Raw genomic sequence first — 22,823 nt, forward strand, 5'->3', positions numbered from 1 at the left:
GAGAGAGAGGGCGAGAGAATGAAAGAAAAGGAATGTTTTATGTATTGTAATTTAGGCTAAATGTCATCAGATGTCAACAGTAATGCGTTAAATTTGAATCATTATTGATAGGACCAAGTAGTAGATGAGTTAAATGAATGACATTCAGGTAAAAAGACAACAGGTAAGATGGATGTTTACATTAGAACATTTGTTCATATATATTAATACAGGTAAAGGTGTATAACTTGTCCATAAAACAGTCCATTTTAATAATTCAATAAAAGAAATTTAAAAATGAAATATTCAAATCATACAATCAAAAAATTAAATTAAATATATATCAATATAAAGTTAAAAAGTTAAAAATGCATAGCCAGATGAATAGATAGATGCACACAGACATTTGCGCTTAAAGAGATGCACATAGACATTTGCGCTTAAAGAGACGCACATAGATATTTGCGCTTTAAAGATAGGCTTTATTCAATAATTTAATTTGAGAAATCTTTCTCTATTTTTTTTCTTTCTCACTTTTAGACAAATGAATGGTAATCTAATAATGTTAATACTATATGACCTTCATTTTTAAATTAGATTATGTAAATTTCCTTCCCTTTCTTTTTCCACTTTTTTTTCTCTCTCTCTCTCTCTCCCTCTCTATGCCATTCTTTTCTTCGTCAAGGAATGAAATATTTAATTAATTAATTAACTGATAAAAGAATGATGTAATTTTATTTAACTAAGAATGAAACGATATATTTATTATTTATCGAAAACTATTATTGTATTAAATAATTTATCGATTAATTAATGTTTCCTATTTCCATCTTTCTTTTTGTTTTTATTTTGTGCTAATTCATAAACTGAACAAAACAAAACAAAAAAATTATTTAATTTTTTAATTATTTAATTTTTTTGATTAATAAGCTAATATCTTTTATTTTTCCAAATTCATTAATGATTATCAATTAGCATTTTTGATTTTGTTTTATAAATTTATTCAAATATTTTAGTAAATAAAAAAGTGCTTTTCAATTCCGAATTACACAAAATTACTTACAAATGATTTATGATTAATATACGACATCAAAAATTTATTTGACAAAGACAAATTTGAATTTAAAGAAAAAAAAAGGATTTCTGGCGATAATTTGATGAGTAAGATAATATGAAATGATTTATTAAGCCTAAATATTATTTCATATTTCATAAAGAGGCGTAAATTTCATAAACAATGAAATAATCGGCGAATAATCACAAAGAGAAGAGGAGGCACTTCTCATTTCGGAGGGTTTCAATGGATGGTAATTTCGAATCTTTTCAGTATTTGAATGTTGTTCAAATAAAATTATTCTTTTCCCTTCCTTTACAATTTATAAATTTAAAATAATTTAAAGTTTTAGTAGACTATGGTGAAATAAGTTAAGCAAATTTAAATATTTATTGTATCTTATTTATTGTATTCAACAATATTTTGAAATGTAAAATTTCAAGAATAAAAATCAAAAACTTTACTGTCTTTAAAAATTGTTACTTTTTTTATCATTTTTGTAACTATTTTGAATTTTAAATTGCAGAATGCTACCAATCACATAAAAGAAAAATATAGTGAAATTAAAAATAGAACACTGCCAATTTTGGAAAAATGAAGTAATTGATTATGATAATAACAGTAATAATAATGAAATAATAGTGATAAATAATAATGATAATGATAATAATAGTAATTATTACTATTATGAATAGCAATAATAAAGAGTACTGATAATCTGCTGAAACGGAGATAGAAAGGTAATGATAATAACAGCGATGAAGATGATAAGTGATTACGATGATGCTGGATGATTGATATGGTTTATAATATGATCTGATAACTTATCAGATCACTCATTAAATAGATCAATTGCGAAAAAAAATTGATTGATACAAAAACCTAATTATACAGCAATTATTCAGACAATTAAATAACTTAAAAATTATTTCGCTCACTTTTTTATGTCTGAAGTAAAGCATACATTCTAAGCAATAAAATTTTGTAATTCTAATTTGAAGAAATTACATATGATTGAAAATGAGATCACTTTTAGAAATTTGATCAAAATTTTTGAAAAAATTTCAAAAAAAAAAATTGATCATCAAAAAATTGCGAAATAAAACTTTAAAATGTGCTTAAAAAAAAGAAAAACAAATGCAAATAGTTACATTTTCAGTGGAAAGAAAAACATTAGTAATAATAACTTTGGGTAATTCTTAGAGTTAGTAATAATAATTTTGGGTAATTCTTACAGTTAATTAATCCATTAAACTTCCAATTTATAGCAAATTGGTAACTTTTCCTTTTCGTATACCAATTTTTGCTATGCATGGATGAATTGCTGTTATTAAACAATTAATTAATTAAGTTTGCTTTTTTATCATATAAAATGATTACTTTGTTATAGATGAAATTTTATTGACAAATTGTGCAAATTACTAAACAAATGTTAAAATTGTTAAATAATATAACTATTACTTTAACAAATGATATTTGCTTATAATAAATTATGAAAAATTTATTATTTTAGTTTTATTTGAGAAATAAGAAGAATTTATAATAGAATAAATCGTCGTGTGTTATTGAATATTAGCATAAGAAAATTTTATTATATATTGTTTTATACTCTTAGTGTTTTTAAAGGAAATATAATGGTATTTTCAACTTTCTTGAGTGTTTTGCATTTTGATAGAAATTAGAGCAAAAAAAGTAATTAATTTAGGATTGACAAAAAAAAAAAGAAAATTCAGCATGAATATCAGTTTTTGTTAACATTCTAATCGCAGTAATTTCAATTTCAACTTCCCTTCAAGTTATGTTTATAAGTAATTAATATAAATAATATCTTTTTAATGTTGAGATTTATGAAGGAAAGCTAATTAATTAAACTAAAGTAAAATGAATTATAAAAATTGGAAGTGGCAGAATGAATGTGATTTATCAATTTTTTAATCAGTTTCAGATATTTCATAAAGGAAGAACTATATGAACTTTTAAACTTTAACAAATAACTGATAACAAAGGACTGTTCAATTCTGAATTAATTATGTATACAAAATATAAATTAGAAAAAGAGAAAAAACCGATGCATCGGCCGGGAATCGAACCCGGGCCGCCCGCGTGGCAGGCGAGCATTCTACCACTGAACCACCGATGCCACGTATATCCTTACCTTCTAAATTTAAGTCAAATCGAAATTTCATAAATTTATCAACAATATCAGCAGTTTATTTTCGAATTAAAAATTTGTTGAAATGAAAAAGTCTTCGAAATCCCATATGCATTTGCTCAAATTCATTTAGCCTCAATTTACATTGAAATAAACTATGAATTCTTCCACCAATTATGCAAGCAAAAAAGAAAATTAATATTTAAATTCTACTTTTTTACTCTTTCTGCATTATACAACATCCTTCTACTATTCAGTTTATCACATAGGTATTACAAATCGTTACTATCAATGTATCATATGAAACAACTTAACATTGTCATCAGTAAACTTTTATTTCTTCACCATATTGAAAAATTCGCACCATCCAGTTTATTTGCTCCAGCTTTAGCTTTTTCAAAAAAAAAAATTAATAATGGAAAAAAGAGAAGATAAGGAGAAGGAAGGTTGGGAATTGTTATTGGTTGTTTGGATCTTTTTCTTCTTTTTTTTTTTTTGTTTCATTTATAAATTATTCTTATATTTTTTTTTCAAACAATGAAATATTTTATTTGAAAACTATATTCTGCATGAGGAGTTAATATAATGTGAAATATTGATTTGAATAAGCTCTTTCATCAAAATAATTTTGCATTATCAATATAAACATGTAAATGCAAATCAATTAATATATGGAAAGTTTTCCTTCTTTTTTTTTTCTGGAATTGAATTAAATGAGCAAGAAGAAAAAAAAAAAAAAAAGGGAACAAGATAAGGAATAAATATAAAACACATTCAATGCACTAATGAATTATGAAATAATCATTAAAATATAGTCAAAGTAATATTTTACAGGAATATAAGCGATAGTGATAGTAACGGCAATATTATGCAAAAAAAAACAAAACAAAACAAATAAAAAACAGGCATATCGTTTTATGTTGAAAAGCAATTTAAAAGGGAAACAGAGAAGATTGTTCAGAAATCACATCATAAATTATATTTCAAAATATATGAACAACATTTAGCTTTGTCAATTTTGAATTTTTGAGAATTTCAATTTTATAAACAAGTTCACCTCTAATAAATATCATTCTTCCATATTTGTTTGCATCCGAATATCCTAAAATTATTCCGATTTTATGACATTCATCGACACGCTATAACTGTAATTATTCCGTCTTCGAATTAAAAGTTTCAGTATCTTAGAAAATGCAACAAGAAAGAGGGGAAAAGGCAGATAGAAAGAATTCTATTAATTTGATTGATAAAATTCTGCTCTACCTTTACTTTGTTACAATTGCCTACTTCTTGTCAATTCGATTTCTATATTTCAATGTCATAATCAATGTTTTCATTCTAAGTGATATTGATGATCATTTAACTTTCTGATAAGCTGAGGTACAAAACACAATAGTAACAGAGATACAATTCTAAAATAGTGACCAAAAGCCTGTAGGAAATTACCTAAAAAAATTGTTGCATAATTTTTCTTAAATAGTTGAAATCCATACAACAAGAGATAATAATGAAGTGATCTTTAAAATTTTTTCTTTCAATAATAAGACAGAGATACTCAGTGTATTTTTCAAATAAGTTTTTATAAATTTCTCAAAACGATTCTTGAAAAATCTAATTATGCAGCTGAAATTTATACATTTGCATTACGCATGAAAGCTGAAGCCTAAAAATAATCAGTTGACCTCTAACTTAAATGCATCATGTACTGATCGGCAAAAATTAACGCAGAAAACAAATCATGTATATAAAATCAGAGAATTGAACAAATAAAACAAAAAAACGAGGGAAGATCTATATGAGTTAAAAGTAAATGCTTTAAATTCACAATTCAGCCCAAAAATGAATTCGAAATCTACATTCAATTATAATAAAATCCAAGATTCAATCACAGATTTTTTCTTAAGAGCATTTTTCCTTTTCACCAAAAAATAATACACTAATAAATTTACAAATAACGTTTCAAAGTCAAAAATGTAGGAAGGCAACAACTGGCATAAAAGAACAAATGAGTTATTCAATTTCAAAGAGTTTCAAGTCCCGCTACTTTCGTCACTGGCACATTCCACCAAGGGAAACTGCTTCGGCTCCCACTAAATTGAAAACTGATAATTAAATTAACTGTATAAAATAGCTGAAATAGTGAAATATTATCATCTAATACCACGAAGGAATTGTTATTAAAATCGGAAATTGAGTTACCACAACAAAAATCGCAAGCTGATTTTAAATCAAATCCTAACCAACAAATATGACAAATAATTTATGAAGTTAATGGTTTTTTTTTTCTTTTCTTTTTTTGAATGATAATGCAAGTCAGTCAGTCATCCAATAACTCACTATAGAGATTTTCAGTGAAACGCGAATTTTACTGTTGATTATTATTCATAGGCTAATTTTTTTCTATTTGAGTTGCCTGGAGTTTTCAGAACATATTTCTAATTTATTTCGACACCACTACTCAGTATTACTATTTAAACGGATTTCTTTTCGTTTTTTTTTTTTTTTTTTTTTTTTTTTTTGAAGGCAATTGCCAATTATTTATAACCAACTATTAAATTGTCTTCGTCGATCCAAATGCGTCTCGTGTCGCTTTCAGCTTTAGCCCAATGTAATTCAATGAGATCCTTATTGATAACGAAGGACTCTCTAGAAAAAACAAATGTAGTAAAAAAAAAAAATGTAATACAGCTCCGTACGGTAAGCCAATTAAAGTATAATGAAATTCATAAAGTCATACGTACATTAAACAACAGCATCCGAGAAAAATATATGCATAGAATAAAGTAGTATGATAAGATAACAAGCAAAAAAAGTAAATAAAGAAAATTCTCGATGTAAAACAACCGCCAAAACAGTCTGAAAAAAAAAAAAAAAAAAACATACATTTCTCCATTCTGATCAAAATGAAGCATTCCCAAATCTTTCATTGTCTGTATTATATCTTCTACTGAAACACCCGTGGTTTTTGCAATATCTAAAATAATATTTCATTGCAAATAATATTTCAGTGTAAAAATTGCTAAAATTCTCTCTACGAAGAAGAGAGAGTAGAGATGATGCTTTATCTTTGCATGAAAATACTGAAAAACAAATGAAATGTCAACAGAACTACACAGTGCTAACCCGCAAAAGTCAGAACCGCAATAGAAGCACAGCTTGGCCTTTTGAAATATTCAAGCACAATACTACGCCAGTAACTTCTGTAAACCAAATTGCCCATATCAGATAGTGGCCGTTCAGGTGTTCCAGTTGTTCCTTCTCGTCGAGATAAAAGAAAACCTGAAAAAAAAAAAATGAAATAAATGAGCAACAGAAACAAGTCATAATAAAATATATTTGCCAGAAATTATTAATAAAGAAAAATTTGACAATGGAGAAGTTAATATATGAAAACTCGAAATACTAAATTTGCAACAGGAGTACTAAACTTACTGAAATCGATCAGAAAACGTCCATAACCTTTGTTCCGATACGATGGTAGAGTAAGTATGCAAGAAAGATTATTCTCCAAACTGCACTTCTGCTGAAAAAGATTCTTACTTTTAAAGTATTAAAGCAAAATATTCCAGCCGACAATACCTAGCTTACAATTCATTCATTTATAAAATGCTTTATAAAGTATATTTGCTAAGAAATATTAAACTCTATGTCTAATTAAAAAATGAAAATTTACAGCTTTAAGAACACTTGGTATATAGTGATCTTGAAGTTGAAATAATAAACCAAGAAAAACACACTCAATCATTAGCAGTAGTCATCTAACCTTGCTAAAATAACCTGCCAGATGACAACCAGATGAATTCCATATAGTTAAAACATAAAAGAGAAATGGTTCAACATCATAAAACAACGTCTTATGATCGATAAAAAGCTTAGCTAAGAGGCATAAGTTTTGGCAGTAGCCTTTGGCAATATTTCCATCAACCTGAAAGTAAAAATTTTATTTGAATGCGAAATTCAAAAAGAGAATCACAGCATAAATTTATTCGCTCAATTCGTGCATTAATTTAGTCAGGGGTCACTTTGTTGGCTAATATGTGGCAGTGTTTTTTTTTTGGTTTGCTTTTGTCTTCTGAAATAAATGTATCATCGTGACACTACCCAGCCACTGCTGTTCCCAAATTGCGATGAATATTCTTTGTTTCGGATGGACTGAAAAAATTTACTTCGAATATCGAAATATCGTCTTGACGAAATATTTCATCACCTGGTGGAAAATCCAACCAACATTTGCTCTACAATTTTCAACAAATTATATTTATAGAAAAAAAAAAAAAAAAAACGAGAACAGAAATACTTGACAATGTAGCAGTGTACTGGACTAAGCGTCTACATAATAACGTACAAGTATAAATAAAGTTCAAGTTAACTATCATAAACAACTGAAATGAAACAACTAAATATAAAAACAAAAAAACTAACTGCATGTCTTTCTAGTGTTTCTTTGCTTTCCTTGAAATCTAGGCACTTTTCACAAACGTAAAGGTGTCCTTTCCTAACAAGCTCTAACGGTAATGGTGAGGTATACGGTGGTTCCAGTTCAAAATTACCAATTGTTATTGTATGTATCCGTGGAAGAGTTAATAATTCGTGAGATAAATTCTAAAAAACAGTTAAAAAGTTTTTGACTTCTTCGTAATTTCCTCGATTTTCAAAACCATCACACGATCTTTAAAGAGTGCGCAAGTGAATGGACAAAAAGTGATGATTTGAAATTTCTGTTCAGTACAAAATTATATCTGATTTATAATTAATATTAAAAAATCGAACATTTATAGAATACATTACTTTATAAGTTTTGTGAGATTCCTTGTGTACCCGTTTCTTTCTATAACTGTGAGCTTTGCATGAGGAAATTCCATTTTTCTGCAATATTTTAATTTGTTTAGTTTAATCTCAAACTAAATTAACAGAAAACATGTAAAAAAAGATTCAAGAAGGAAGTGAAATTTTGTACAAAAATATTCGTAGGATCTTTCAAAAGTGCTGAATCTTAAAATTAGATAAAAGTTACCAAACTGGATGATGTGGAAGCACCCAAATCATATTTTAATGAACCATCTGGTGTATTTCCAGTTACAGGCAGCGAGGCTTCTGTATCGCTTGGAGGTGATTTAGCAACTAGGGGTACACCATCGAGTAAATTACCGGATTCAGCAAAAGTTGTTTTTTCGGCTCTGTCATTCTTAAAAATCAGTATTTTGAAAAATTATAAAAAAGATAAATGGACGATTCGTTTAAGAAAAATTCACGGGTGAAATTTTTGAAATAAAATTCAAATAGCTGTTCAAATAACATTTCAATCAAAATCCACCACAAAAGAAGATTTCACGCAATTTTCAATTCTAATGAAAGAAAATGGGGAAAGACAACTTACTGCCTGATTTTCGCTTTTGTTACAAACCATATCAGCAGTAGAAAAATGTCTGAAAATAATAGATGAGAATATTTATTAAGAGTTTGTCACAGCAAGTGATGAAATATCTGATTATCAGAGAAATCAAAAAGCCGTTCTCCAAAATTTTTATAAATGGGAAACACTTAAAAGTTGAAAGATATTGCTGCAAACATTCTTATTTTGATCTAGTCTAATTGTAACGCTAACAACCCTTAAATTACAGATTTTTTTTTTTTTTTTTGGTTTTTCTAAAAATATCATTTTTCTAAAAATTTTCTAGAAATATATCGCAATATATTACTTATCCATTTTTTCCGATGCATTAACAGAGGGAAACATCCGAATTTTCAGTGATTTGCGGGGTGAGAGTGGGCACCCTCGAAATGAATTAATCAATTCTGCTTCATAACGCGGTTCATTTGACAATGAATTACTGTTTAGTGCCTGCAAATATGGAATGAATTTTGTATAAAATCTTTCAGTCAAATAGTACTACGTGCCTACCAATTAACTAAATGAATTATATGCAATAAAATTTTCAAGTAGATCGGTGAACAAATTTATGCTATATAAACGTAAGAATGCATATATAAAAATTATCGATATATTCAATATTTAGTCCAAAATTTTCCCCACTACATAAATGAGGTTAGCCATTAATCTTATATGATGGTTCCAAATATATGTATAATATATAGCTTTAACTAATCAGTATCGTCAAACATGAAACATTGTTTGATTATTTGAATTTTCTGTGACACTCTTCTGGTTTCTACCTTTAAAAAAACATTTCCTTTTTTTTGGTCGGAGAGAGTTATCCATAAATTCTTGATAAAGATTCCTAATTCAAGAAATTATTTCGCTCTTAAATAATCAAAAATTACTATAAAGTGTATATTACTCTTATATTAACAAAAACTATAAATTGCTACGAAGTATTATGCTTTCGACATTATGCTTAACCTACATTCTTCCTTATATGCATATCATTGTTTATATTAAGCATATTCAGAAACATGCTTATTACTGTGCTATCCTTTTTATAAACTTAAAATAAGAAACCTTTTCTTTGGGAAGTTTACGCGACTCATCATCTGATTCGTGATAGGAATGATAGGAATCCAGTGGTTTCCAAAACCGATCAAGTGTTGTTTGCCTTCCGTCGTTTAATTTGAATCTTTTTTTCATTGATTATTTGGTTTTTTCAGAATTTTCCATCCTTTAAAACACTACATTTTCTCATTCTTCTTACATTGAAATAATTCAGGAGAAACAAAAAAAAAAAAAGACAAGAATTTATAATAATAATTTGCATACATATAGAAAAAGATCGAATACGATTTAGGAATAAAAATTATGAAATGAGTATATCACTCACAACAACGATGTCACGTTAAGCACACAACGCAACGACGTACAATAACACGCAAACGTCATATTCCACAGTTAATAATGTTACTATATTCAGACCAACGAGCAAATAATAATGTATGCATCCTATTTTTGGGGTCGTTATGAAAATTCAATTATCTACTTTATTGGGACTTGAAGAAGAATGGAAAGATTAAAAAATTTACTGATTCCTTAACTTAAATTAGTTAAAAATAAACTTTGTAAAGGAGATTTTTGTTAATTTAATTGTAACGGAAAACTTTTTTTTTCTTTCTGCAAAAAATTTATATTAATGCAAATTTGAAAATATACAGAAGAACAAATTAAGCAAATAATATTGATAATTAGTTTTTATTTTATGCTCTAATGAAGCAAAAATTTTGCACAAAATAAGATTGTGAGAAGATTGCATAATGATATATTTGTTTGATATTAATTAAGAAAACAAGCGAAAAAACAAATTTTATAGTCGATCAAAACAAGAAAAAAAAAAGCTTCTTGTTACAGTAAAAAATAAACAAACATTTACTCAAAAGAAAGACATTTCAATTCTGTGGCAAGTCTAAAGTGATATAGTTTTTTCATTCATTTATAAATTTTAAAATTTACTTTTCAAATTTCTATTAATTTCACATAAAAATAATCTTTGTTTTCTTAAAGTGAATAAATGAAATAATGTTGTATTAAATTTAATTTTTCAAAATTCAATCTCGTATTTTCTTTTTAAATTTCATTTACTTTATTTGGTATAGTTGTAAGGATTTTTGTAAAATATAATAATTTATCTTTTGCTTCTTTTAAAATACAATTAAAACTTGCATATTTCCTTTAATGAAGCAACATTGACATATGTAAGTGAAGTAAACATTATTCAACGATGTAATATGACCTTTTCTCTTTTTTTTATTTTTTCATATTTAATTGAATTTTTATCATATTAAAACTAATTTTCAATATTTTGTGATTTTTTTCCTTTCTGCTTGATAAATATGACAAAAATATTTCATTTCTTTTCATTTTTTTCTTTTTTTATAAATACTTGATCTGATCGATTTGCTAATTGCAATTTTTCATTCAATCTTCTGCTTATTTTAACTTTCATTAGTAATTACTACTTACTTTCTGTTTCTTCATTAGTAATTACTTTGTAAAGTATAAATTTCACAATGAATTCAAAAAAATTTTTGATGGTATATGCTTGTTGATTTAAATTATTTGATCTTTTCTATTCAATTTTTTTTTGCCAATTTTTTTAATTGCATAAATTATTAAATTTACCTTGCGGAGAAGTTCGATTTCTTTTTTCAATTTTCAATTTTTTTACATATATTGAAATGATTTAATTCCGGAATGAGTTTTACAACAGCGAAATAACAATAAAATATGTTTCAGTAAAATTTCAGTCTTTTTTTTTCTGTTTTTCTTTTTGCTTGAAATTTATATCCGTTTCTTTTTTAACTTGAAATTTATATCCGGAATGTTAATTTAAAAAATGCACTTGCTTCTTCATATCCGTCAAATGAATATTTTCCTTTTTTTCGTTCTTAATTGTTATAAATGAGAAAGCATAAAATTAGAAATGAGAAGAATTAATATTAGTATGATTGGATTTTAGTTCAAAATATATGCTTGAAAGCTAATGGCATATATCTGCGTCTATCAGTTTCCGATTTATTGTATTTTCGGTTTAATATATGTGAGATTTTACTTGAAGCATTTCTTTTTCATATTTGAATAATTTTTTTTTTTTTTTTTTTTATATTTCTTATTTTGCTTACTCTCATACATGTATGTGTATGTGTGTGTAAATCATAAATCATATTTATTTTCTGTAAATGAAGTTACGTGGAATTTTTTCGATACACTCTACTTTTAGAAGATGCTCCGCTGTTTGAACCTGAAGAACTATGTCTTCTAAGTGCAGCATCACGTGATTGCGTGATTTCACGGATTGATTTCGACGAAACGTCTTCACATGACGAAACTTGTCTACCACTTCGTGAATTGAGAACTGCTGTATGCGAACTAGTAGCAGTAGATTTTTCAGCAGTAAAATTCTAAAATGGAAATAAAAATCTACACTTTTTTTTTGCTAAGCAATTGCCAAAATTTAATAGTTGAAAATTTTTAAAAATTTTCAAATTAGTAAAATTTGAAAATTTTTAAAAATTTTCAAATTAGTAAAATTTGAAAATTTTACTCGATAAATGTCTTCCAAATATTCTCGTGCTTGTTTAGCAGTAGGCCGTTTTGATGGATCATGATCCCAACATCGTCGCATCATTGTTATCACTGATTCGGGCATATCTTCTGGACTTGGTAATCGATAGCCAGCCATTACCTTATGAAGTAATTAATTAATTTTTTTCATTAGACAATCGATCATTCACTTTGTTTTTCAACTGTGATATTACAATTTTAAAATGATTTAACATTTATATAATTTTTTAGTTTTTTTTTTAATTTAACATTACTATACTTTACTTTCAAATTTTTACCTGAATTACTTTAACCTACAGTCAGATCATTTTCCAATGATATTTGTATAATTTATAAACATAAAACTTACCTTAATTTTATCCTATTATTTTAATTTAATTGCCACAGAATTTGAGTTAATTATAAATTATGATTATATTTAAAAATTAAAAATCACCTTTTCTTTAACTTTATACGCTTTCCATGTACTGTATGGATGAGTATACGGTATTGTGAATAATTCCCAAAGGGTAATTCCAAATGCATAAATATCTGTGCAGAATCGTGTCTCGCCGGAACGCCATACCTATAAATTAATAGTTTTAATTTAATTTGACAATAACACCTATAAATTAAATTAATAGTTTTAATTTAATTTGACATTAACTTCACATCAGGTTTTTTTCTTTTTTTTTTAAGACAAAAAATATTTGTTCGCATTGTGAACAGATCTTCATTTGTTATATTTTTTTCTTTTTCAGCAAAAAAATTATCGCATAATCTTCCATCTTTTCACTAAGTAATTTAATTTAAATAAATAAATTAAGATTTTTATTTTTCATTAGTAATTTTTAATGAGCCAATAAGCAAATCAATTTTAAATATGATGCGATAGTATAATTTTCAAGTGTGGAAAATATTTCTTCTCAATGTTAACTTCAAAAATTAAGATATATTATTAATATAATATATAATAATATTTGATATTATATTTAATTCTTTCGCTTTTTTTTTTCAAATATTTAACCTCAGGTGCAAGCCAGCGAACATTTTGTGGTTTTGAAAGGTCAATTTTATAAACAAGCGTTGCTCGACACATTCCAAAATCAGCTAACTTAACAACTGCTCCATTAAGAAGACAATTACGTGTAGCAATATCACTGAAAATAACAGAAAAAATTACTTTTTGAAATAAAAAACAAATTAGTATAACTGAAAAAAAAAAAAAAAAAAACGGAGAAAAATTACTTACTTCAAACAAAATTCAAATACGAACAATAACTTTTGACATTGAAATGGTTTATTTTATATCATTTTATTTAATTTCAATTATTACACTACTCTGTTTACTTACCTCCATTTCGTATTATCTAATATTATTTTATTTTTATCTTACCGATGAATGCAACCTTTCAAATGAAGATATTCAAGACCACGAGCAATTTGACATGCAATATCAATGCGTGACTCAATACTTAGACGACGTCCATACTGTCTTAATTTATCTTCCACCGATCCATCCTTTAAAATATCTTTAAAAACATTTCAAAAATAAAAATAACCAATTTTCTTTTATTTTTTGAAATTTAGCAAAATTTTTTTTATGCAAAAATTTGATGCATTTTTTAATTTCTAAAAAAAAAAAAAAAAAGAAAAATTATTATTTCTTGCATTTTATAAATATTTTTATAATAAATTATTAAATAACATATACCTTACAATATTCCATAACAAGCAAAAATGGTTCCCTATCTACGATAAAGCCATAAAATTTAACAACATTGATATGATCATATAATTGCATCACACGTGCTTCTTTCATTAGATCAATTAAGGCCTGCTCTGATTTGTCTGCACAATCAATTCGTTTAATTGCTACCGGACAAAGATTCTTTAGTAATATACCTTTATATACCGTTCCATATGCGCCATAACCAATCTATGTTAATTAATCAATACTTTGATTTATTTCCTTTTTTTTTTTTCATTTTTGTTTCAACAATTACTTTCATTGCTTAATTTTAATCAAATATAAATGAAAAAATTTTTAAATGTGTAGTCATTGATAAGAAATAAAATTTTTGTCAACCTTTTTCATAATTTTAATATCAGAATGATTCAATTCAAATCTGCCTTTTTTAATTGGTCTCCTCAGAAGTAACGAATCAATTCCGTGTGCTTCAATATTATGTTCTTGATAATATTTGATTAATGTATTCATTGTTGAAAATGAACGTCCCTAAAGTTTTTTTTTTTTTTAAAAAAAAAAAACTACTCGACCGTTTGTTTTCTCATTCGGAAATAAAAATTATTTATTTCCGTAATGTTTCTTAAAATAAAAGAATACAAAAATAAATGAATTAAGAATTTACTGCAATATAAGAAATGATCAAAAAATTTGATAAAATGTTTTTTCCTTTTTTTTTTCTCTCTGTAGAATTTTTTCCAAAAAAATGTTTATTTTTGTAATTTTAAAAAATTTTTAATGTGATTTTTACACATACAAATATGCGATATCCTTTCTCAAGTCGTGAAATTGGTATTCTTATTGTTCGATGTCCATGTCTAATGGCCAGTATCAATTTGTTTTTTTTCTTACTTTGTTCAAATTTGGTTTGTAATAAAAAATCACCATTTAATTCTAGCAATTTATCAACATCATCATCTAATAAAGCACCATGAAAAAATGGTAATGAATTCTCTTCGGACATCAATTCGTGCTAATTCTGTAACTTGACAATATTTTCCGGATTTATTCAAACTTGTTTTTTTTTTCTTTTGAAAAAAAAAATAGATCATAGTTTATGTGTTTGTATATTGGAAAATGAAGTGTTGATGTGAAAAAAAAAAAAAGTAAATGGATCAATCGGTTCTAAATATTTGAGAAAAAAAGTAATTTTTTTTTAGATGGAAAAAAAAAGATTCTTAATTATTAATTTTTGACATTCTGCTCTAATGACATATACGCTCGAAAACTATTCATCCTGACATTTTCTCTAATATTTTTTGCTTATAATTTTAAATGATTATTCAATTTTAGATTGAAATTGACTGAAAAATATTCTTATGTGTATTTTGATTGAAATTGTTTGAATTTGAATCATAAATATATCTGGCATGTTGATCTTTTGCTGGAACAGAGATTAAAATGAAATTCAAATGATCTAACCGTTTTAAATGAATGTACATCTAGGAAATGATCTAGAAATTAATGCTTCTTACCTTAATATAATTATTAAAAAAAAAAAAAGAAAAATTGCAAACTATATTGTGTATATACAAATTTGTAAATGTTTTAAAGAAATGCTTTATGCTAATTTCTATTAGATAATACAATCTTTCATTGCACAATTTGTTTTTTTTGTTTTTAATTTAATGAAATTTAAAATGAAATGTCATTTTACAATGTCATTTTTGATGACAAAAATTAGAAAACGAAAAGAACAGATGTTAGTTAGAGGGAAGGAAAAAAATAAAAAAATAAGAACTGCATTGTTTGATGGGCAAATGATTTCATTCTTTCTTGTATTAATTTTTTATTGCTTAATTCTTTTCACGTCATGTCACGTAACGTTACGTCCTGGTACATCATTTATTTGTTTTGTAAATATTTTGCTTGCAAAACAGAAAGAGAGAGAGGGAGAGAGAGAGGAGAGAGAGGAGAAAAACAATTCTTTTTTTTTGTGCTAAGCTATCTTAATATATTGTAAAAAGAAATAAAAAGAAACGATTGATGTATCGTTGCATTTTTGCTACATAAACATTTGATTGCTTTTATAAACTTAAGAAAATTTTCTCTTTCTTCTCACTGTTACCTCTAAATTGATAAATGATAATAATAGACGATTATCATATCAGTTGATTAATATTTAACTTATATATAGGCAAATTTATTTAGTTACCCTATAGAATTCATTTTTTCTTCCTTTTTTTTTAATTTCTCATAAAAATTATACTTTTTGTATTTTTTAGAATTTAGAAAAAAGTTAGAAATTAGAAAAAATTAATTGTTTACACTTTTTGTATTTTAGAATGATAAGAAATTTTTATTTTAAATTTTGTGTTTCTAATTTTATTGCATTTATTTTGAATGATATATGATGTAAGTTTGAGGTAAAATTTTATAACAAAAAAAATTTGAAGATTTTTAGGTATTATTTGATAATAGATAAGAAATATAGGATGCAAAGAAATGAGAAATTGATAAATAAACGTATATTATTATCATAACTTATAGTATAATAGTTTTCCTATAGCTATCCTTTCATTGATTTATTTCGATTTTATACTTAATTTTACTATTTTAAAATTTATTTTAAGGAAAAAAAGTTATCATTAAAATGATTTTTTAGCAAAATAATCGTAAATTTTAGATAATAATGATTGGTTATCGAATTATTATTTTGCTTCTCACAACTATTTGTTTATCAATGATGATGGCTAATATGCTTACATTCAATTTTTGCATTATTTGCATGACTGCTGATAATTATGACTATGTGGAAAGTAATATCAAAATTGATAAATTAAATGGTTAGCACTATAAAAATTTCAAAGTTAAATTTATTAACAGTTTTGTCACATAAAATAAGATTTATGCGGCAAAATAACAAAAAGAAAAAAAAATGAAAAAATTTACTAAATACTAAAGATTTTAAATCTGTTATTAAAAAAAAGAAAAGCAAATTGAGTATTACTTAAATTTCAATTTATAATAGGCAAATTTCTTTTTAAAAAAAATTGGTTTTTTTTTTCTTTTTCTTTTTTTTAATAAAACTAATGAGATTTATGTAACAAAATAACAATTATTAAATTGGTTTTCTTTTTTTCTATCATAGATCTAAATTCTGGAAATTATTCCAAACAATCAATACAACGCGCTATTGTAATATTTCTAACAACAAATGAATTACAATCATTCAGTCAACAATACAAACAATTGGATAATATTTCATTACAAGTAAATATTTCATTTATTTAACATTTTCATTTGAACAAATTAATAAAATTTTTCAGCTAGTAATTACATTGTTTATTTGAGCAGTAATAAATTAACTTTCAGTTGTGATATTACAATGGTTATTCTTATTGAAATGACAAATTTGTTTTGAAAAAAAGCAGTTTTCATGAAGAATTTTTTCTTTTCCATTTTTTTTTTTTTTTTTTTTTTTTTGGAAACAAAAATACTTTCGTTTTTGTTGTTATTGCAGAGGTTTTTTTTTACTGCAATTTTTTAAAACTGTTAAAAATTGTCAAAACGTGTATCGCTTAACAATAATGTCAAGCAATTTTAATAACCCGATAGCAGCGAGTGGTTTCGATCCACCGACCTCTGGGTTATGGGCCCAGCACGCTTCCACTGCGCCACGCTGCTCCACATCTCTCCAACTCTTCTTCTAATTTATAAATTGCTTTTTATTAAAATTGAACAATAATTTGTTATTTTATGAACAATTGTCGTCCTATTTTGTAATTTTATTTTTTTTTCTTTGTTTAGAAAAAAAAGAAATTATTAGTTAAATTTTTTTAATGCAGTATTAAAGTAATTAAAAATTGCTTACAAATTGATATTTTAATTCATTTCAATATCATGGCATAGTGGAAAAGAAAATGAGAAAAAAAATAGAAGAATTTATGCTGTGGAAATTTTACACACAATTATTGTTGTTAATAAATAAATTTCATTTAAAATGAAAAATTTAATTGGAAAATATTTGAGAAAAGAAGTGAAAATTTTTGAAATAGATATTAAAGAGAGGTAAGTAAAGCTTAAAGCATTATTATTTGCCAATTTTGTATTATTATTATTATTACTATATACTAACTTCATTTTTCTTTTCCGGAATATTTTCAGGATGTTGATATTCTATCCATAAGTCACAATGGTACCATTTTTTATCGTTTTCTTCGGAAAGTAGCAGAATACAAGTACACGTCACGTGAACAGTCTATATTATTTGCAGCTACTGCAATTGGAGCATTATTTGCCATTCTTCCAATAAGTTTTAGCATTCAGCATTATGGAATAAGGTAATAAAGAATTTATTTCATAAGTGTTCGATTTTCTTCGGAATTTTAATCTTCGGAAATATCTCAGTGATATAATTCATTATTTATTGGATTATGAAAAACCAACAAAAATAATAAGCTGATTAGGTGAAATTTAATTTTTCAACTTCTATATTTGAAATTGAATCATCACAATTTCATGTTTATGAAAAAAAAAAATCATTTTAGGAAAACATTTGCTATTGTTATGTTTATTTCCGGATTATCGACAGCATTATGTCCCTTAGCTGCTTCCTTTGGTGTCAGCTTTTTAACTATCAGTCGAATTTTACAAGGTTTTATACTTTTTTTTTTTTTAAAAAAAAAAAGAAGAAAACATGTATATGAATTTCAAAAATTTTCATAGGAAGTCTGCTGAAAATAGTAAATTTTATTAAAATCAATGAGGAAAAAATTACTTACAATATTGAAAAGAAATGTATTTCAGGAATCGGATTTGCATCTTGTATGCCACTAATTGGTTCAGTAACATCCACTTGGGCAAAACTTACCGAAAATGGATTATTTAGTGGAGCACTTACAAGTTTCATTCAGGTTTCTTTTTTTTATGGTTTTTTTCAGATAGAAAAAAAATGTTACTGCATTTTCTTATTTTTAATTGTTATATATTTGATTAGAAATTTAAATATCTGACATTTTGGATTGATAAAGTGAAGAATAATAATGGTTGAAAGGATAATAAAGGTAAACAATAGTATATATGTATCGTTATTATATGTACAATAATATATAAATAATAAATTACAGATTATATAAGTGTTAGAGAGAAAATAATGATAATTAAATAATTTTTTGATAAAATTCTTTACTACATATTTTAAAAAGAAAAAAAAAATCACAATTATTTTTATTTGCTATGCTAAAGATTTGAGTTAAGACAAATAACAGTAACCTTTCTCATTCATTTATTAGATTTGATAATATAGAAATAACTAATCAATCAATAAGCGATTCATTCACTCAATCAATCGCAACAGACTTCACAAATTCATTTTTAAACTTTACCGCGTACATTTATCTACCAATGAAATGGTCATTCTCGCCATAAGGGTCTTATTATTGTACAGAAGGTCAACCAACAAAATGGTCTCACCATGAAGATCTTATTATTGTATAAAAGGTCAACCAATAAAATGACCAATCTCACCATAAAGAAGGCCTTACTTATTACTGTACAAAAGGTCAATCAACCAACAAACTGTGTGTGAAATTAGATGACAAAAGCGATGGGTCTGGAGGTATTGACAAGGCTGACTAATACCGACGACTCGCAAGCGCTATCCGGCCACTGTCATGACGCGGGGACTTTTGCCTGCTGCCTTTCGGCCCTGAGCCGTACGCCCCTCATTATGCGACCAGGTACCGATGACACTCCTATCTCGACACCTTGTCGACGCCACGCTTGGCCTGGACGCTCGGTCGCCACCGCCAAGCATCAGCCAGGACTCCTCCTCTCACTCCATCCGCCACCACATGCCTCCCAGTCACTTGGATTACAAGCGCTCGCCACAACGCCCGGCGAACAAACGAAATTTATTCGCTCTCCTATACATTCTCATCATACATTTTCAGGTGTAAAAATTCCAATTTTACTCATTTCTTATAGCTTTTCTAATGACAATGTTTACAGCTTGGCCTTTTCTAATAACAATGTTTACAGCTTGGCCCTGTGATAACAATGCCAATGTCTGGCTTTTTATGCTCAACAAGCCTAGGATGGCCATCAGTTTTTTATGTCCATGCAACAATAACGTTAATATTTCTTGTAATATGGTGGATTTTATACAGGTATTTAGATGAAGAAGACAGTGAAAGATTCATTTCTAAAGATTTTGATTCTAAAAATTTGAAGGATTCATTTTTGATTAGTATTTCAAACATTTTTGTATTTTTTGAGTGAATTTAAAATTTGGAATAATATTTTAGTAATTTTGCATATTTTGTAAAGCTTTTGTTCCTTTCTTTCCTTTTTTTTTTTTTGATGAAAACCTCAACTTTTGTATTTGTGTATACTAATAGAAATATAAAAAATAAGTTGTAATTAAAAGGGATCAACCAAGTGATGCTCGCTGGATTTCCGCTTCTGAGTTAAAATTGGTAACTGATGGAAAAAGTGATAATAAAGTAAAACGAAGTGAAGATAAGGTTTGCTAGTTGATACTGGCTATTATTAGTTTGTAATGTAAAACCTAAAAATTTATATTTTAAACTTAAGCGTATAAAACATATAAAATACGAATAAATGCAAAATATAAATAATAATTGTCAAACAAGTGAAGAAATCAATTAATATCATGATTAGTTTAAAATATTCTGATGAATAATAGATACAAATTTGATTATGAATTATACTTTAAGTTACCAATTCGTGAAATTTTCCAAACAACATCAGTTTGGGCTATTTGGATTGCAGCTATTGGTAATATGTATAGCATTCAAATGGTCGTTGTTTTTGCTCCAACTTATATAAGTCAAGTTAGTGTGCATTTCAAAAATTTCTAACATTGATTATGCTAATGAAAAAGAAATGCTAATGTGGTTTTTTTTTTTTAAAAAGACAAAATTATCCTTTCTTAATTAAAATTCAAATCCATAACTTTCAGGTTCTTGGATTACCCATTGTAAGTGTTGGTTTAACCGCAGCGTTACCAACATTATTGCAGTTTGCAGTTAAAATGTTAGCCGGTACTGCAAGTGATAAAATTACATCACTTAGGGAAACTACGAAGGTTAATTTTAATTTCTTCAATTATTTTAATTATCAGTATTATCACTTGCATAGTAGGACTGGGAATTTTTCAGTACCTTTGTTAGATGAAATTGTAATTGAAATTTGGTAAGAATTCATTGAATGAATTTTTATTCGATAAAGAATATTTTACAGTGTTAATGTTTAAATTTAAAAAATTTTTAACTATTTGTTGCAAAATCATATCAAATTTCAGGAAAACGTATGAATTACCAAATTGGTTTACGCTACCAATACACTTAGATTTTATTTTTAGGTTCGGTTATTTAATACTGTAGCATTCCTTGGTATGGGTATTTTTCTTATTGCCTTAGCATATACACCGGCAAATCGAACAATTGTAGCACTTTTTTTCCTAATTAGTTCAACGACAATTCTTGGCTTCAATACCGGTGGTTTTTTCAAAAGTTGCACATTGGTAGGTCGACAGTACAGCTACTTTGTCAATGCCATCGTACAGGTAGGGTAATCTTTTCAGTACAGGTAGGTATTGATCAAGAATTCCGTGTTCCAAGATTCATAGATTCTAAGCTATAGTATAATAGCTTCTGAATATGGTAGTTCATAAATAGAGACTATTTATATTAGCATTTATAGTATTTTCAACATACTATTTTACAGTGTAAGGTAATTGTTTTATCTTCGTAAATCAACTGTAGATTAATTGCTTAAAATTTATGTGTTTCTTCTTTTTTCTTTTTTTTGTTCTTTTTTTGATGAAGAAGGAGGAATGTGTTAAGAGAAAAGGTAGATATTATTAGGAAGAAAAAAGAAAATATTTTGTAAATTTTGATTTTAAATTTTCAAGACATTCTACTTGGTTATTTGCACGTTCAAATGCTCTTTTGAATGAATCACATGAATCACTGTGCTTTTGCAGGAAATTTTCAATTATTTTATTTCGAAAATTCAATTCTCTCCATAAGGATTGATCGACTGATAACATTTAAAAATAAAAACAATCATTTCTAATATTCCATAATTTGGAAATGTAGAGAAAAGTCAAAATCTCAAAGAAATAAGTGACAATCTAGAAATGAAATTCAAATTCAATTATTGTTTTTCAACAAATAACAATAAATATTATCCTAATAAATTCTTTCAAAATAATATAAATAATTTAACGAATATTGATGTAACATTAAAAATTCTAGGTGATAATGTGCATAGCAATGTTAACGGTACCATTTATTGTAACCTCATTAACACCAAATGGTCTCTCAGACGAATGGTACCATGTATTCATCTTGCATGCTGGTTTTCTATTCATAACGAATGTAATATTTTGTAAACTTGGAAAGGGTACTGCAGCTGCATTCACATGTTCTAATGGGATATCAACTGAAAATACCACTGGCGAACAGTTGAAACCAGTATTCTTGTAAAACAGGAAATTTTCCTATTAATCAAAACCAGCGAACATTTTAGTTCATTTTTTACTGGATAATAATTTTGAAAAGGGTGGGTACCGAACAGGTCCCGGGGAGATTTGAACTCCCGTCGCAGGATTCAGAGTCCTGAGTGCTAACCACTACACCACGGGACCATGCCAATAGAGTTCCATAAGTCTTAATTAAATTGACGTAATACATTTATTTTTGTTATTACGTGAGTTTCAAATGCGGAAACGTAAAGTGCCTTTTTGTTACGTCATTTAAAATCTTTCCCTTGATATAAGGAAGTTGACGATTCATTTAATATTATCACTCATGTTTTGTCATTTATATTTGCATTTGAAATTTAATCAATTTATTTTGAATCCAATTCAAATCATTTTTTGTTTTATATGCAATTTTTTAAGAGATGACTTATTAATTTAAAAAAAAAAAAT

General features: G+C 26.4%; 3 protein-coding genes and 3 non-coding genes across 6 annotated transcripts; 1 reads left to right on the forward strand and 5 right to left on the reverse strand.

Annotated features, from left to right (window-relative positions):
* Positions 1-3,102: 3,102 nt before the first annotated feature.
* Positions 3,103-3,173, reverse strand: Bm14621. The gene has a single exon. It is a non-coding gene; the product is annotated as a tRNA-Gly (tRNA).
* A 2,042-nt stretch (positions 3,174-5,215) lies between these two features.
* Bm10383 (conserved hypothetical protein,hypothetical protein) lies at positions 5,216-9,771 on the reverse strand (the record flags this gene model as incomplete). The annotated part of the gene is made up of 13 exons (XM_043079957.1): positions 5,216-5,275; positions 5,735-5,831; positions 6,069-6,159; positions 6,309-6,464; positions 6,618-6,708; positions 6,949-7,110; positions 7,352-7,420; positions 7,608-7,787; positions 7,974-8,051; positions 8,200-8,370; positions 8,563-8,611; positions 8,885-9,027; positions 9,646-9,771. 13 exons carry the CDS (start codon positions 9,769-9,771, stop codon positions 5,216-5,218), a joined length of 1,473 nt encoding a protein of 490 aa, XP_042935891.1.
* A 2,045-nt stretch (positions 9,772-11,816) lies between these two features.
* Bm7413 (Protein kinase domain containing protein) lies at positions 11,817-14,885 on the reverse strand (the record flags this gene model as incomplete). Its single annotated transcript, XM_001894502.2, has 8 exons — positions 11,817-12,032; positions 12,176-12,316; positions 12,632-12,760; positions 13,202-13,334; positions 13,571-13,695; positions 13,889-14,113; positions 14,264-14,413; positions 14,679-14,885. 8 exons carry the CDS (start codon positions 14,883-14,885, stop codon positions 11,817-11,819), a joined length of 1,326 nt encoding a protein of 441 aa, XP_001894537.2.
* A 1,764-nt stretch (positions 14,886-16,649) lies between these two features.
* Bm3292 (Major Facilitator Superfamily protein) lies at positions 16,650-22,377 on the forward strand (the record flags this gene model as incomplete). The annotated part of the gene is made up of 11 exons (XM_001894503.2): positions 16,650-16,707; positions 17,013-17,134; positions 18,029-18,204; positions 18,412-18,518; positions 18,671-18,777; positions 19,904-20,031; positions 20,292-20,388; positions 20,602-20,718; positions 20,847-20,972; positions 21,249-21,452; positions 22,147-22,377. 11 exons carry the CDS (start codon positions 16,650-16,652, stop codon positions 22,375-22,377), a joined length of 1,473 nt encoding a protein of 490 aa, XP_001894538.2.
* On the reverse strand, positions 19,465-19,763 carry Bm16904. The gene has a single exon (XR_006228129.1). It is a non-coding gene; the product is annotated as an Unclassified non-coding RNA Bm16904 (non-coding RNA).
* Positions 22,378-22,466: 89 nt separating the features above from the next.
* On the reverse strand, positions 22,467-22,538 carry Bm14619. Its single transcript has one exon. It is a non-coding gene; the product is annotated as a tRNA-Gln (tRNA).
* Between the last annotated feature and the right edge of the window lie 285 nt (positions 22,539-22,823).

This window comes from Brugia malayi (assembly GCF_000002995.4).
Source record: "Brugia malayi strain FR3 genome assembly, contig: Bm_v4_Chr3_scaffold_001, whole genome shotgun sequence".
Lineage (NCBI taxonomy): Eukaryota > Metazoa > Nematoda > Chromadorea > Rhabditida > Onchocercidae > Brugia > Brugia malayi.